The following is a 13,824-nucleotide window of genomic DNA, read 5'->3' on the forward strand; positions in this document are numbered from 1 at the left end:
CAGTGGTGAAATACCAACTCCGTCAGACTTAATCAGCTATAAGCTACCAGTTTAAACTGGTATTAAAAAAAATTTAAACAAAGTTACAAATCTTTACAAGAGAATTTCAGTTTGCTTTTTTAAAACAGTTGTTGTTACATTCCATCCTAGTGATGGAAAAATCCTGGTCCTAGAAAGCAGGCATATATGTAAGTTTCCAATAGCATTATCATCAAAAATAAAAACAGTACCGATTGTTTTTTTTTCACATTTATTTAATCATTTTAGAAACGTAAATTAAAACATATGTACATCTCTTCCACACACCTGTGTATAGCCCTTACCTGAGCCAGCCACACCTCCAGACAACACACACACCCCCTGTTCCAGACTGGGGCTCTTCGGGTGCCATAAACACAACAGAAATAACAAACAGGACCACACAGCGACACCTGCCCCCAGCCCCCCTCCCCCCCCCCTCTCCCTGTGCAATGTGGGTTACCTTTGACTTAATGAAAGGTACCAGTGATACTCATAATCATGCAGAATTGCGGACTGCAGTCACTGTAATGAACGACGTAAGCTGCACACTCTTAATTATGGTTTTGAGAATTAAGGACAAAGCGTATTGTGGTTCAACCGAACCCAGACGTGACCCCGTCTTCCCAACGACTCGAAAACACACAGCTTCCAATTATGTCCCAACACCCGCCAAAACCCCCCGCCCCTCCGGGACACGTCCTCCCTCCTCGCGTCTCCAAAACCCTCAATTCGAGACACCGGTGCGGAAAAGGGGCGCACACGCTGATTCGCTGAAACTGAAACGAAAACCCGATCAGCGCAGGAACAAAAAAAATAAGGGCATCGGGATTACATTTCCAGAAGAGAAAAAAAAACGTAACGGAAAAATGTTCAATAAGCCCATCAGGACCGGGAAAGCTGGGGCGATTTCTGGAAAACGAGGAACGGTGTTTTCCGTTAAACCCACGGGTGCACGTGTCCGTGTCTGCAGATGAAACCGGGGCGACGCCTCTGAAGTCGTGGGCACCTCGCGATCCGGCCTTACAGCAGGGGGCGACAGAGAGGCGGGGGCCGTGTCCGTTAGCTCGGCGCCGTCCGTCAAGTTTGGTCTGTGGGTGGGGAAGCTGGGAATCGATCTGTCCATCCGTGTGTCCGTCCGTCCGTGTGTCAGTGTGCCTCTCGGGGGGCGCTTCGTGGAGGCCGCGAGGTAGCGCCCGGGTTCTCTGCGGCGGCTGACGGTCCGGCTCCTCCCCCCTAAGAAGCTTTCCCCAGCTCGATCTTCTTCTGGATGGCCCGCGCCGAATGGTATATCAACGAGTCGATGAGCCCGGCCACTGTGGAGAGAGCACAGAGCACAGAGACGCGTTACAGAGACAGAAGCGTATTCACCTGTACCTGTGACATCACTGTGACATCACTGTGGACAGGGCACAGAGACGGAGGACCCGTCACAGAGTCGTATTCACCTGTACCTGTGACATCACTGTGACATCACTGTGGACAGGGCACAGAGACGCGTTACAGAGACAGAAGCGTATTCACCTGTACCTGTGACATCACTGTGGACAGGGCACAGAGACGCGTTACAGAGACAGAAGCGTATTCACCTGTACCTGTGACATCACTGTGACATCACTGTGGACAGGGCACAGAGACGCGTTACAGAGACAGAGGCGTATTCACCTGTACCTGTGACATCACTGTGACACCACTGCGGCTCACCTTAAACCATCTGCCTCTTATACCAACATTCCCTAACACAAATAGATAAATAGAATATACTACAATATCTGAACTTTATGAATATGTTTAACAGCAGCGCATTAAAAAAAAAAAATTATATACATATGACTAAAAGTATCTGGACACCCCTTGGTCTGGGGCTGTTTTTCACGGTTTGGGCTAGGCCCCTTAGTTCCAGTGAAGGCTGATATTAACGCTACAGCATACAATCGTATTCTAGAGGACTCTGTGCTTCCCCAACAGTTATTGTATCTTATTGCATTTGTATCTTACAAAGTCACCCTAATATGTACATAAAGAGTGCCGTGTCAGTACTGAAGCAAATAACACGCAAGGGACAGACATACCTGTGAATACTCCCCCTATGATGGCACACACTCCTGTAAGGAAATGGGTGAAGGACCTAAAAAAGAGACAACAAGAATCAGAGACCACTCTCTCGCCAGGCAGATACTAAATAATCACACACACATCTCTCACCAGGAAAGCCCTAAAGAATCACAGACATAAAATATTTAAAATAATCTCTGACAGAGGAAGTGTACCTGTTTTTCTCTGTGAACTTGACCATCATGGGGGAGAGTTCATACAGCACAAACACTCCTGGCAACCCCTGGTCCCCAATCAGCCCATTGGCCACTTTCTCATGCCGAGTTACAGAGAACTGATTGGTTTTGACCACCTGTCAATCATACACAGAACATAAGACAGAGAAGATGCTCCCAAAGTCAGGAATGTACAGACAGACAAGGCACAAAGAGGTTATGAACTATGAAAAAGTGAACCTCTCAACCACATTCACACAATCTATCTCAAAAACCTGATGCACGCTATCTCAGTCAAGTATTCTGAGCTCAAGAAGTGGGGGTGAAATATATCACCACAAATATAACTCTGAGCTCAAATAAACATTAATGATATTTTTGAATTATGAAGGTGGAAGATAAACGTTAGTGCATTTTCCCACTGTGAGAAAACTCATAAACAAAATTATTACACGTTACCTTAGCAGTCTACTCACCTCTCCATCTCCTTTTACATAGATGGTTGGTACAATCTTCACAAAATACTGGTACATCATGGAAGCTAAAAGGAGACAGAGTTCAATGAAGGTCTCAGAGAACGCAAGGCAGGCCAGCCAGGTTATGCTAAAGCTCAGCTACAAGAGCTAGTCCCTACAGCTTCAAGCCAAGGCTAGTTGGCTTGTCCATTCATGGAACCTAAAGATGCCAACCTCATATTAATTCCTTCCCATACAATGCCCCCTTGGTGTTAACATCACACTCAAATTTGAAGCTGCCAACTTCTTGCTGCATGCTATAACCACACCTGTTTACCCTGACCACACCCCCTTTACTCTGACTGGCCCAATGAGAGACCAAGGGAATAAAGTGTGATGGAAGCAATGCCAAAAGCCCAGAATTGCCATGGAAAAGCAACAAGCACTTGCAGTAGAGATGGTAGAGGCCTTGACAATATATAATGCAAGTAAATGGCAAATGGTCTCCATAAGCTGTAATTAGATTGCAATCCCTCTAGGAACTTAATGGACGTGTGCTGCGACTGTACAATCTTAAAGCTGCAGCATGTAAATACATCACCTCCCCTCCCCTCCCCTCAGCTCTCCCTCCAAACACATGCACACACACAGCCTGACATCTGCGTATTGGAGAGAGATGACAATTTTCGCTGGTTTTCATTCCAACTTCAACTGCAATCCCAGAATTTTAACAGACTGTTAATTTTTCTTAATTAGGTGCTTTTCATGTTTTAGAGCTGGGGTCCCCAGTCTTATCCGGAAAGGGCCAGTGTGGGTGCACACACCTGAGTCTACTAATCAACCACTAGTCTTTGCTAAGCACATTGATAAGTAGAATCAGGTGTGTTTAAAAAAAAACTTCCTAGATATCAGTAAATCATCATTCAAAAAATATTGCTTATTTATTCTGTAAGCAAAACAGCAACTAAACAAAACAGCACAATGATGCAGTTGTGAACAGAATGCGTAACCAAGGACTATTGATGGTCAATCTCTCCCCGCTGTGGAATTTACCGTTTGTAATTATTCACTGCCGCTTAGCACCAAGCAGAGGGCGCTCCAATAAAACCTGTCGGTTTCCCAGTGCACCCCAACCACGTGATAGGGGTGTAAGTCAACAAGCCACTTCCTTCACGACATGGAGTCCTGCTAAACTGAGCTTTGTTCTTGCGCGAGTGTGTAAATAGTCCAGGTTGAATAAGTGTTGCGTCGAAGGGAGCGGAAAGGAATCTCTAACATTTAGGAAGACAAGGTAAGATTTTGAACTCATAATAGTGGGTGCAAAATAATCGAAAGCGGAGCCGTAACTGGAGTTGTTGTTTTCAAGGCCAGAGCGAGGTGACATGCCTGCTAATGTCGGTAGAAAGCTAATACTAATATACTAGTATATACACGGAATATTCATGAGTCATAAAGGAGTGAACATAACGTTACGCTCGTAAACAAAGCATTCCTGAATTGTATGCGGTGTAAATACATTTAGCACGCTTCCTGTCAATGAAATCGACTTTGAAACTGTTAGCAGACTGGCTAGCTATCTTGCTAACACGTACGTCTACACGCTAATTAGGTATACCAAGATTATAGCTAGTGTTATGAAGTAGTGGGCTTTCTAACCATAATGGAAAGGATCGTGATTAACTCCTTAGGACAATGACACGTAGATGACCGAGCATGCAATTATTTAAATACGCTGATTTATGGCATTTGAGCTTTTGGATTTTGAGAGAATACAATTTGTGCCCTCGCAAACTTCATGCATTTCAGAACGACCAGAGTTGCCGTAATGAATAGTTATGTTCGTTCCCACAGATGCCGGTGGCAGTAGGACCGTACGGACAGGCTCAGCCCAACTGCTTTGACAGAGTTAAGATGGGCTTCATGATGGGATTCGCTGTAGGGATGGCGGCAGGTGCCATGTTCGGGACTTTCTCCTGTCTGAGGTGAGATTTTACTGCGCATTTCTCGCGCCTGCTCATCTGGAAACGAGGCTATAACAGCATAAGCGTCACTGCTACGGTTCACCCAGGTAGACTTGGTTAAAAAACGTAACCAGCCAAATACAGGCAGTTCAGCACGCAAAATTAAAAGCGCTGTATACCTAGCTGGATTGGAAACTGGTTGCAGGATTTCCTTTGCTTTGCTGTTCGCACAGTTCAAGGTCCAAACTCACAGACTGCAAGCTGCCCACTGTGTCAGTGGTGCTGTTAGTCAGCTGCTTCTTCCTTTACTGAAACCTGCTGAACCCACTGTTTCATTACATCACAATTATTTTGCAGATGCTTTTATCTAAAGTGATGTACAATGAGTTTAACTTATGGCCAATGTCAGAATACTTGTAGACTGGCAAAACCCAAAGCGAGCTGTTGCTTTTAAGGCTGTTTAACGTGTGTGGGGTTGACTGTGTGGTCATGTTGAACGTGTGCAGGGAGTGTGTGGCTTTAACTGTGCAGTCTTTTTGAACGTGCGTGGGGAGTGTGTGGGTTTGACTGTGTGGGTTCGAATGTATGGTCTTGTCGAATGCCAGTGGTTGGGCCAGCCTGCAGTGCTGTTGAACGTGTGTGTGGGGAGCGTGAGCGCTTGACAGTGTGGTCGTGTTGAACAGAAGCGCGCGGGTCTGAGCGCGGTCTCATTGAGCGTGCGGCCTTGCCTTTCCCCACAGGATCGGCATGAGGGGCAGGGAGCTGATGGGAGGAGTCGGAAAGACCATGATGCAAAGCGGCGGCACCTTCGGCACCTTCATGGCCATCGGGATGGGCATCCGGTGCTGATGTTACCCCTTCCCAAACCCCCACAGCATGCAAGACTCTGGCACTGCCCTGCACCACACACCACCCTGCAATACTCTCTGTACATGATTGTGGTTTTTGGGAAAAAATCGATCCAATAAACGCTCTGACAAATCGCTTATAAAACAAATATATATACATCATTCACAGGGCTTCGAGCCCTGCTTGGGCCACCCAGCTCTTTTCTAAGGGGGTTAGTAATGTCCCTAATTTCAGATGTCCAAATACAGCGACTCCGTTTAGCGTCAGGGTTCGACCACGCTAATATCATAGCATCCGCTTGGTTTCGGTAGAAAGAGGGGGAGGAAAAAGACGAGTGCAAACCTTGAGGCGCGGCGACGTTTGTCCCGTCCAGGGGGTTGACGATCCCGGGGTAGTCCTGCCCGAAGGACAGGTGCCTGATGAAGTGGGTCATGTTGATCTGCCGGAGACGAGAAGCACATCAGTTAGCCCGCCAAACCGCCTTCGGACCGACCGTACCGTCGGGCGAAATGAAAGTGCGCGTTTTGCGTAGCTACTTACGTTGTCGAGACCGAAACTCTGCAGGTCGTGAACTGCAAAGAAACACAAGCCGTTTCAGTGACGATGTCAATGGTCATTCACGGATCTGTGCTTTCAGGAGTTCAGGAGCAACGAAAGCAAACGTCACGTTTAGTTTTTTTTTGTCCATTGCGAAACGATATCGCTGTCGAATTAAAAACGCAAACTGTGCCGTCGGGCTGAATTGAAATTGGGTGCAAGTGGTGCAGAGAGAATAGGATTTGCCAAGTGTGAAACAGTAGAAAGAGGGTTTTAGTGCTTTTGATTTGTGCTTCTTCACCAAATAAATGTGAACTGCAGGTGAAATCAAACAGTCACAAGCTGATTATTTTGCTAAAGACAAATTTTAAAAGCAACAGAATGCTCAAACAGTTTAGTGGTGTCTTTTTCACAGTTAAGTAACAGGGTAAATGCAGACTTGGTCAGAATGGCATTAAATAATTAAGTACTTTTTGAGTTTTATTTTTTTGAAGTGACTGACAATAATTTGCGGGGGATATTATGGGTTTTTACAAATAATTCTTTTAAAAATGGGAAAAAAATAGATCAACTTACTTTCCACAGCGTGCACTGCGGAAAGAAGAGAAATAAGGTCACTATGAGGCGCACGGCATGGGGAAAACAGAAACCCCCCGCCCAGGAGCACAGTGGGTCAGTCCTGTTTTTACTGAGAATCCCACTGCAAAGGATCCGCCATCATGGCCTGTTCCAATGCAGAGCTGGGGGGGGGGGGGGGCTCAGTAAAATCAGGTCTCTTTATGTCTTCAAGGGCAGCGGGAAGTTTAAGGGGGGCAGAGTGGGGGGGGGTCCAGATTAAAGCTGTGGAAACAGACCATTCCCCTGTTAGCTTTTTGGCAGTCTGCACAAGGCTAGCTTCTCAGAAGAACGGGGAGGTCACCACACACTGGTTAAGCCAGCGTCCGCTCAGACCACGACGGGTATGATGGGTCCACCAGGCTACTGAGTCCGAACTGCAACTCTGTACACTTCGGTGCTTTTGCAGACCAGTTGCTCACTTCAAGCCTTCAGCTTGCAACAGAGTGGACTGTGTATACCTTGTTACTTAATTCAACATTGATTTGAGTGACCCTAATGATTATCTGCAGCAGCCCTTTAAAAAGAAAAGAAAAAAAGAAACCGCACCGTCACATCACAGAGCAGATTCACAAATGAGTAACTCGGCTGGAAGTGGAATCGGATCTGAGGATTTGTGAATAGGATTCAACTTCACTTCTGTCTCTAATTCTGGGGCCCCCAGCCCTGGCCCAGGAGAGCCGCAGGTTCTGTTGGGGCCTCCAGCCCTGGTCCCAGAGAGCCACAGGTACTGCTGGGTTTTACTTCCACATTAAAATCAGACAAACCAAGCCTTAATACAAAGTTGTCCTCCTTTGTGAATCTGCCACTAAGTGACTCATTTACTGAGGCCAGTCAGCATTGTAACAGATTGTAGATTTTAGCCTCTTGTGTTTAAAAGCAGGTAGCTACAAGCTTAAATATAAACACAGTGTTAGGTAGCCCTTTAACTTTAGTGTTGTGTGACGGAAACATGCAGGAGAATCGTTTATTGCACCCTATTAATTTGCGGCGCTGGAATCTACCACAATCTGATTGGACGAACAGCAGAATGTTAGAGAAGCGGATAGGAAGAAGGGTTAAATAAGATTCCTGGGTACTTCAGATATGAACGTGCGGCTTTTCCTAAGATTAATGCTTTCTATCTATGGTGTGTGCGAGAACAGGGCAGTCCACTTACCGCTCCAGAGGAGGGGGGGGGGTTTGTTGCAAACTTTCACACGGCCCGTACCAACGGCCGGTCTGAGCCACGCTTCGCAAGTTAAAGCAAACCTAGTGATGTCATACCCTGAGGCCCAGTGACCAAAACCGCCTAAAGAAGTACTTGAGCCCTCACATAGTTGAAGCCCGCCTGTGCCTTTAGAACACATTTGGGGGGGAGGGAGTCAGATAGCTGGCCTCCCAGTACACTCAGGAATGTACTCTTGAAGGGCCATCAGCCAGGGGGGAGCTCAATAAGTCTAATTTCCCTGGAGAGGATAACCAAGGACACTGAACTTTAGCTAAATTTAAGCTAATGTAGGCTAAGCTAATGTTACGGTAAGCTATGCTAGCGCTATGCTATGCAGGACTTACCATGAACATGAGACTGCTGGAAACTCTTTCCAGGAGCAAAGTGGAAATTTCCTGCGACCTGCCAGATAAAAGTAACCTGTTAGGCAGAACATCTACGTAATATAGCATGTTAACATTTCTAAGTTCCAGCAGACTTGTCCAAAATGACTTTCACAGATCACATTTTTACAAACAATCCATTTACACAACTGGATATTTACTGGGGTTTAGTGCCTTACTCTAGAGCACAACAGCAGTTTCCCATCTAGGAATCAAACCATAAAACCAGTTGCCATGTTTCCTAACCACTCTGCAACACTGCTAATGTAATTATACTAAAATATTATATTTAAGGTAAATGTATATGTACACAGGCAAGTTCACATTACAAGACCAGAAGGGCAAGGTTTAGACAGAAGCACTGACGTGTATAGAAGGACCTAGCCTCTGTTAAACATGCATGTTTAGCATGTTTAACAGACTGGGTCATTTAAGTGCTGCGTGCGTATGGGCTATACCATGACAGTATCCTGTATGATAAACATGCGTGCACAAGCGGTACTTTAAGATGGCTGAAACCGTGTTGAATAGGAGCCAGCGTGTTAGACAGGAGACAGCGTTTCTGCTTGTGGTACCTTGTTCACCTCCAGGAAGCCGTAGACCTGGCAGCCCTCGTTCTTCTGCTCCTGCATCTTCTGGCTGAAGCCCTCCCTTTTGCACTGCTCAATGGTGTCGGGGTTCTTAAAGGCCCAGCCCCTGCGCCTGTACGCCTCCCGCACGTCCTCACAGGAGTTACAGCACCTGCAGAGCACACCAGCACTGCTCAAACCTCCACCCTGAGACTCCTCTAACCTTCACCGTGAGACTCCTGAAACCTCCACCCTGAGAATCCTCAAACCTCCACCCTGAGACACACTTTTCAAACCTCCACCCTGAGACTCCTCTAACCTCCACCCTGAGACTCCTCAAACCTCGACCCTGAGACACACTCCTCAAACCTGCACCCTGAGACACACTCCTCAAACCTGCACCCTGAGGCACACTCCTCAAACCTCCACCCTGAGACACACTCCTCAAACCTGCACCCTGAGCCACACTCCTCAAACCTCCACCCTGAGACTCCTCTAACCTCCACCCTGAGACTCTTCAAACCTCCACCATGAGAATCCTCAAACTTCCACCCTGAGACACACTCTTCAAACCTCCACCCTGAGACTCCTCAAACCTCCACCCTGAGAATCCTCAAACCTCCACCCTGAGAATCCTCAAACTTCCACCCTGAGACACACTCCTCAAACCTCCACCCTCACACACTCCTTAAACTTCCACCCCAACAGACACAATCCTCAAACCTCCAGGTTTTATTTTATAAAAAACAAATATTTTCCACAAACATTTTTAAGGGCTGGACCCACTGCTCTACCACTCCATGTTTTGCAGTGACAAATGCCTCAGGCTGAACTGAACAGACCACTCTATTTCCCCAGTGCAACAGTGGAGCAGGAAGTGAAGTTCCCTTCAAGTCTATCTCCTCTGCCCTACAGCAATGACCAGGGCCAAGTTAATGAAGCATCTCAGTCCAGGAGAGCTGATCTAGGACCAGGTCTCCACGGTCCATGTCCCAACCGTTCTCCACGATGAGCCCAAAGATCTAACAGCTCCTGGATCAGCAATCTCACGCTCCCACAGGCTGCCCCGCAGACAGGACACTCACTTCAGATCCTCGGTTTCAGCTCCATAGCAACTCTCGCAGCGTTCCGGATCCAGCTTGCTGGGATCGAACACTTCCCCATCCTCCTCCTTCCCCAGGACTGCAAGAACACAGGAGCCTCAGAAGTGTCCAACATCTCTGCAGGCAGTGTCTGCCAATTACAGCATCTGCTAATAAGAGTGTCTGCTAAATGCCCAAAAATAATGCCAACGGTGAAAACAAAAAAGTCAGAGTGAGGCCAAGGGCAGGGCTACCGTACACTGCCAATCAAAAGCCACTGCCCTTCGCTCTGATTGGCTAAAATCAGCAAATGGCCAACAGGACAAAATGGTTCAACCTATTCTGTGATTCAAAGAGCCGCAACAATAAATAGATCATTTTAAGTATGAAACATTACAAGATCATAATGTGTAGTAGGGAGAAACTCTAAACTGGGGGGTTTTCAAGACCAGGCTTGATATGGTGCTTGATACTATCTAGTTTGCAGGTAAACTAGGCACACTTTAGTGGTGGGAAAATGGCAAAAATTGTTGGACTGCTCTCATCATTATGTTATGTTATGTAACGTTATGTTAGAAATTTTGGTCAAAAGCATGATCAAGCATTTGCAGACTTTTACAAGACAGCTTACAGTCCATAGTTTCAACAATAGAAAAACTGTAAACCTTAAATCTAGAAATGGCAATTACATTAATGAAAGTAAATCTTTCATGATATCTTATGCATTATTGTTTTATGTGAAGAACTTCCGGCTGCAAATGAGTCTTATGAAAAATGTTGTTTAAATACATTTTACAATTTTAATATGAATAATAATCATCATCATCATCATGCTTCTCTCCCTACTGAACCCCATAAATCACTGTGCTTCTCTCCCTACTGAACCCCATAAATCACTGTGCTTCTCTCCCTACTGGACCCCATAAATCACCGTGCTTCTCTCCCTACTGAACCCCATAAATCACCGTGCTTCTCTCCCTACTGAACCCCATAAATCACTGTGCTTCTCTCCCTACTGAACCCCATAAATCACCGTGCTTCTCTCCCTACTGAACCCCATAAATCACCATGCTTCTCTCCCTACTGAACCCCATAAATCACTGTGCTTCTCTCCGTACTAAACCCCATAAATCACCGTGCTTCTCTCCCTACTGGACCCCATAAATCACCATGCTTCTCGGCCTCGGAGGTGACGGGTTTCCCGTCCTTATCCAGCCTCTGCTTGAGCAGGTTGTGCTCCACGTCCAGCTGCTGCTCTCCCGCCACATCCATGGCGTCAATGCTTAGGTCTGCCAGACAAACAAAATGCAAACATTTTACACCGGCATTATAATATTGACCCAGCGAGACTAGCCTCCACTGAGAAGTCAAACACACAAGCACACGTAAAACACTGAGAAAGTTTTTGGATTCTGCAGGATTCACACAGTCAACATATGACCGTTCAAACAGGGTTTCCTCCCTAACCAGTTCCACGCTTACTTGGACTGTGTGTTTTTGGGTGTAGGGCTACAAAGTCAGGTTATGTTTTCATTGACATCGCTGCAAAAACATGTAATGCTTACATGCGCAAGGCATATGGGGGAATATGACATCAACATTGATTTTCAGCTTATCTCCACGTGATGTGTCCACATACAATTCTGGATGGACCTACAAAAATAAAAAAACAACATAATCAGCATTGACTATGGTAGATTGAATTTTTACCACCACAAAGTGTCCCAAGTTCCCTACATGCGTACACATTCAAATATAGATAAACTACCTGCGTTTACGTTAACCTAAATCCACAGCTCTGAGAAGTGCAAGTCTTGTTCGTGTGAAACTCAGTAGCTTACGATCACCAGGACAATCTTTTAGTTTGACATTACATCCATGTGAGCTAAGCGATCAAACTTCTCTAGCTACATACATAACTTAGTGTTGGGTGTGCAGCTATGTCTGTGGTAATTTTGATTATCAGACGATCAGGTTTCAATGCGATGTTCATATTCTATATAGGGCTAAAGCTGTGTTCACATGCAGTCCAAACACAGTGACATTATAATACACGAATTATTAACTGTCCACGCTAAGCATGCTACCTGACAACGACCTACCTCCTTCGTGAGATAATACTGCAGCTCCGAGAAAAACAGGAACAACATGATTAGCCCGCTAATGATGGTTACTGAAAAACAGGAAAACATGTATCAGCTTATTGCTCATAAGTTCATTCATAAATAGCGTCATATTTGGGTCTCAATAACTGGTAGGTAGCGATGATGTTGATGGTTAATTCTCTCCGCACTAGCCTGATAGCTCTACACACACTGCAGTGTTGCAATGATAAAACACCGGGTAACCTAACAACCCATTGGCTCACCCGTGGCTCCACCGCATGTTTTGATCCTGAAATCCTCCAGAGTTTTGGGGTAAGCGTCAAACTGTTTAAGCTTATTCAACGCCTCCATCTTTCCCCTGTTTCACACAGCTTGGAAGAAACCCGGAAGCATGACCGATCTCACTTTCGCACTTCCGGCATTGAATAAGCCAATGAACTACCACCGCGTATGAGGTCAACTTCGACCGTGGTCCTTTTCCGTATGAACGCAAAGCGACCAGCTGTTAATGTTTGGTTATAAGTTGTAGGATATGACATAATAAATTATTAGCCTGACTGTTATTTGAAACCAGGCCATAAAACTACAGCTATACTTGTTTCTTATCCTCGGAAAATACCCTCGCCCTTGCCATTGGGTGACCTAGATATTCAGGACTTATTTTAAGCAGTTAAGCGAGGTCACGGAACTCTCATTTCATTCATGTTCAGTACAAGAGGGGCAGTGCATTAGGTTTATAATGTTATTTTTATAATGTTTATAATGTTGTCATGTAAAGCACGAAGATACGGTTGCTGACATAACGCGTTCCGGGAGAGCGCACGCTTGTCTCTGCTCTCCGGAATCCTGAGATCGCGATGAGTGGCACAAGTTTCACCACCGAGTGAAATTCAATGCATAAAATACACGTTTTATACGTCTGGTTTGCAGGTAAATGATGAGCCAAAACTGACTGAATGACCAATTCTCACAATTACGCGTTCTTATCTTCTCATGTTGAACTCTGAATAAGACGTTCTAGATGGGTTAATAGCGTTTTCCACATTATGCATTCTTATGTTCTAGATGTGTGGAATGGCCAGTAGTGCTTTATCTGCAAGGCATAAGAGCATGTTTTTTTTTTAAGGGCAATAGATGGACAGTCCCATTGGCTAGAATCCTGTTACAGCCTAATTTGTCAAACCAGTGCCTTCAATAAGTGTTACCTTGTGCCTGCTGTAAAAATAGCTAAACTGAATTTCAGTACACCCCAGTGAAGTTAATTCTTGAAGTGAAGATATCGTTTCGTATGTACCCTCTTACCCTCATAACTAGAGCAGTCTGTAATTCATGTGACAAAACCAAATCTGCCAGGCCATTTGAAGTGATGTCATTGGGATTCAGGCAGCTCCTCCTCTTCTTATCACTGAATAATTGGAGAACACTGTGAAGTCACAATCACAACATTTAAGAAATAGCGGAAGGTTCAGAGTGTTATTTTAGCTAAATCTGAGCTGCAGCCTCCACTAAATTTTCTGAATATTTTATTTACAAATTGACTCTCCTCTTCCCATGCGATACTTGTGAGTCAGGTCTGAAGAATCGTTTATGCAGGACTTCCCTCACCACCTGCTCTACACAGCTCCTCGTTCAGGTATTGGAGCTCTCAATCCTAGGCTATTTTGGGCCAGGACCATAAACCCAGGCCAGATCCCCCCTGCTTTGCAAACTTGCGGTGTCTGACTCCGCCTTCCTAACAAAGGTCACTTCTTCCAGGTAGCATCCGAATCA

General features: G+C 45.6%; 2 protein-coding genes and 1 long non-coding RNA gene across 4 annotated transcripts; 2 read left to right on the plus strand and 1 right to left on the minus strand.

Annotated features, from left to right (window-relative positions):
* Window positions 1-233: 233 nt before the first annotated feature.
* Window positions 234-12,486, minus strand: ergic3 (ERGIC and golgi 3). 2 transcript variants are annotated; one of them, XM_064304442.1, is made up of 14 exons: window positions 12,318-12,486; window positions 12,052-12,122; window positions 11,515-11,602; window positions 11,119-11,238; window positions 9,953-10,049; window positions 8,874-9,039; window positions 8,260-8,317; window positions 6,667-6,681; window positions 6,094-6,125; window positions 5,896-5,992; window positions 2,765-2,829; window positions 2,289-2,425; window positions 2,091-2,146; window positions 234-1,334 (listed from the first exon to the last, which is right to left on the minus strand). In XM_064304442.1, the coding sequence occupies exons 1-14, from the start codon at window positions 12,403-12,405 to the stop codon at window positions 1,255-1,257; spliced, it is 1,170 nt and encodes a 389-aa protein (XP_064160512.1). In that variant the 5' UTR covers window positions 12,406-12,486; the 3' UTR covers window positions 234-1,254. The 2 variants fall into 2 exon arrangements, with proteins under 2 accessions (XP_064160512.1, XP_064160513.1); XM_064304443.1 differs by lacking the exon at window positions 6,667-6,681 and having other exon boundaries at window positions 12,318-12,484.
* romo1 (reactive oxygen species modulator 1) lies at window positions 3,872-5,701 on the plus strand. The gene is made up of 3 exons (XM_064304445.1): window positions 3,872-4,034; window positions 4,595-4,725; window positions 5,445-5,701. Exons 2-3 carry the CDS (start codon window positions 4,595-4,597, stop codon window positions 5,551-5,553), a joined length of 240 nt encoding a protein of 79 aa, XP_064160515.1. The 5' UTR covers window positions 3,872-4,034; the 3' UTR covers window positions 5,554-5,701.
* Window positions 5,986-7,785, plus strand: LOC135237355 (uncharacterized). The gene is made up of 2 exons (XR_010324802.1): window positions 5,986-7,391; window positions 7,433-7,785. It is a non-coding gene; the product is annotated as an uncharacterized LOC135237355 (long non-coding RNA).
* Window positions 12,487-13,824: the final 1,338 nt, after the last annotated feature.

Source organism: Anguilla rostrata, chromosome 13 (assembly GCF_018555375.3).
Source record: "Anguilla rostrata isolate EN2019 chromosome 13, ASM1855537v3, whole genome shotgun sequence".
Lineage (NCBI taxonomy): Eukaryota > Metazoa > Chordata > Actinopteri > Anguilliformes > Anguillidae > Anguilla > Anguilla rostrata.

Coding starts and splice junctions, on each gene's coding strand:
- romo1 (XM_064304445.1), top strand. CDS start 4,595: ATGCCGGTGGCAGTAGGACCGTACGGACAGGCTCAGCCCAACTGCTTT. Junction 4,726..5,444: donor GGGACTTTCTCCTGTCTGAG/GTGAGATTTTAC, acceptor CTTTCCCCACAG/GATCGGCATGAGGGGCAGGG.
- ergic3 (XM_064304442.1), bottom strand. CDS start 12,405: ATGGAGGCGTTGAATAAGCTTAAACAGTTTGACGCTTACCCCAAAACT. Junction 11,603..12,051: donor AGTATTATCTCACGAAGGAG/GTAGGTCGTTGT, acceptor TTATTTTTGTAG/GTCCATCCAGAATTGTATGT. Junction 2,147..2,288: donor AAGTTCACAGAGAAAAACAG/GTACACTTCCTC, acceptor TCTCTTTTTTAG/GTCCTTCACCCATTTCCTTA.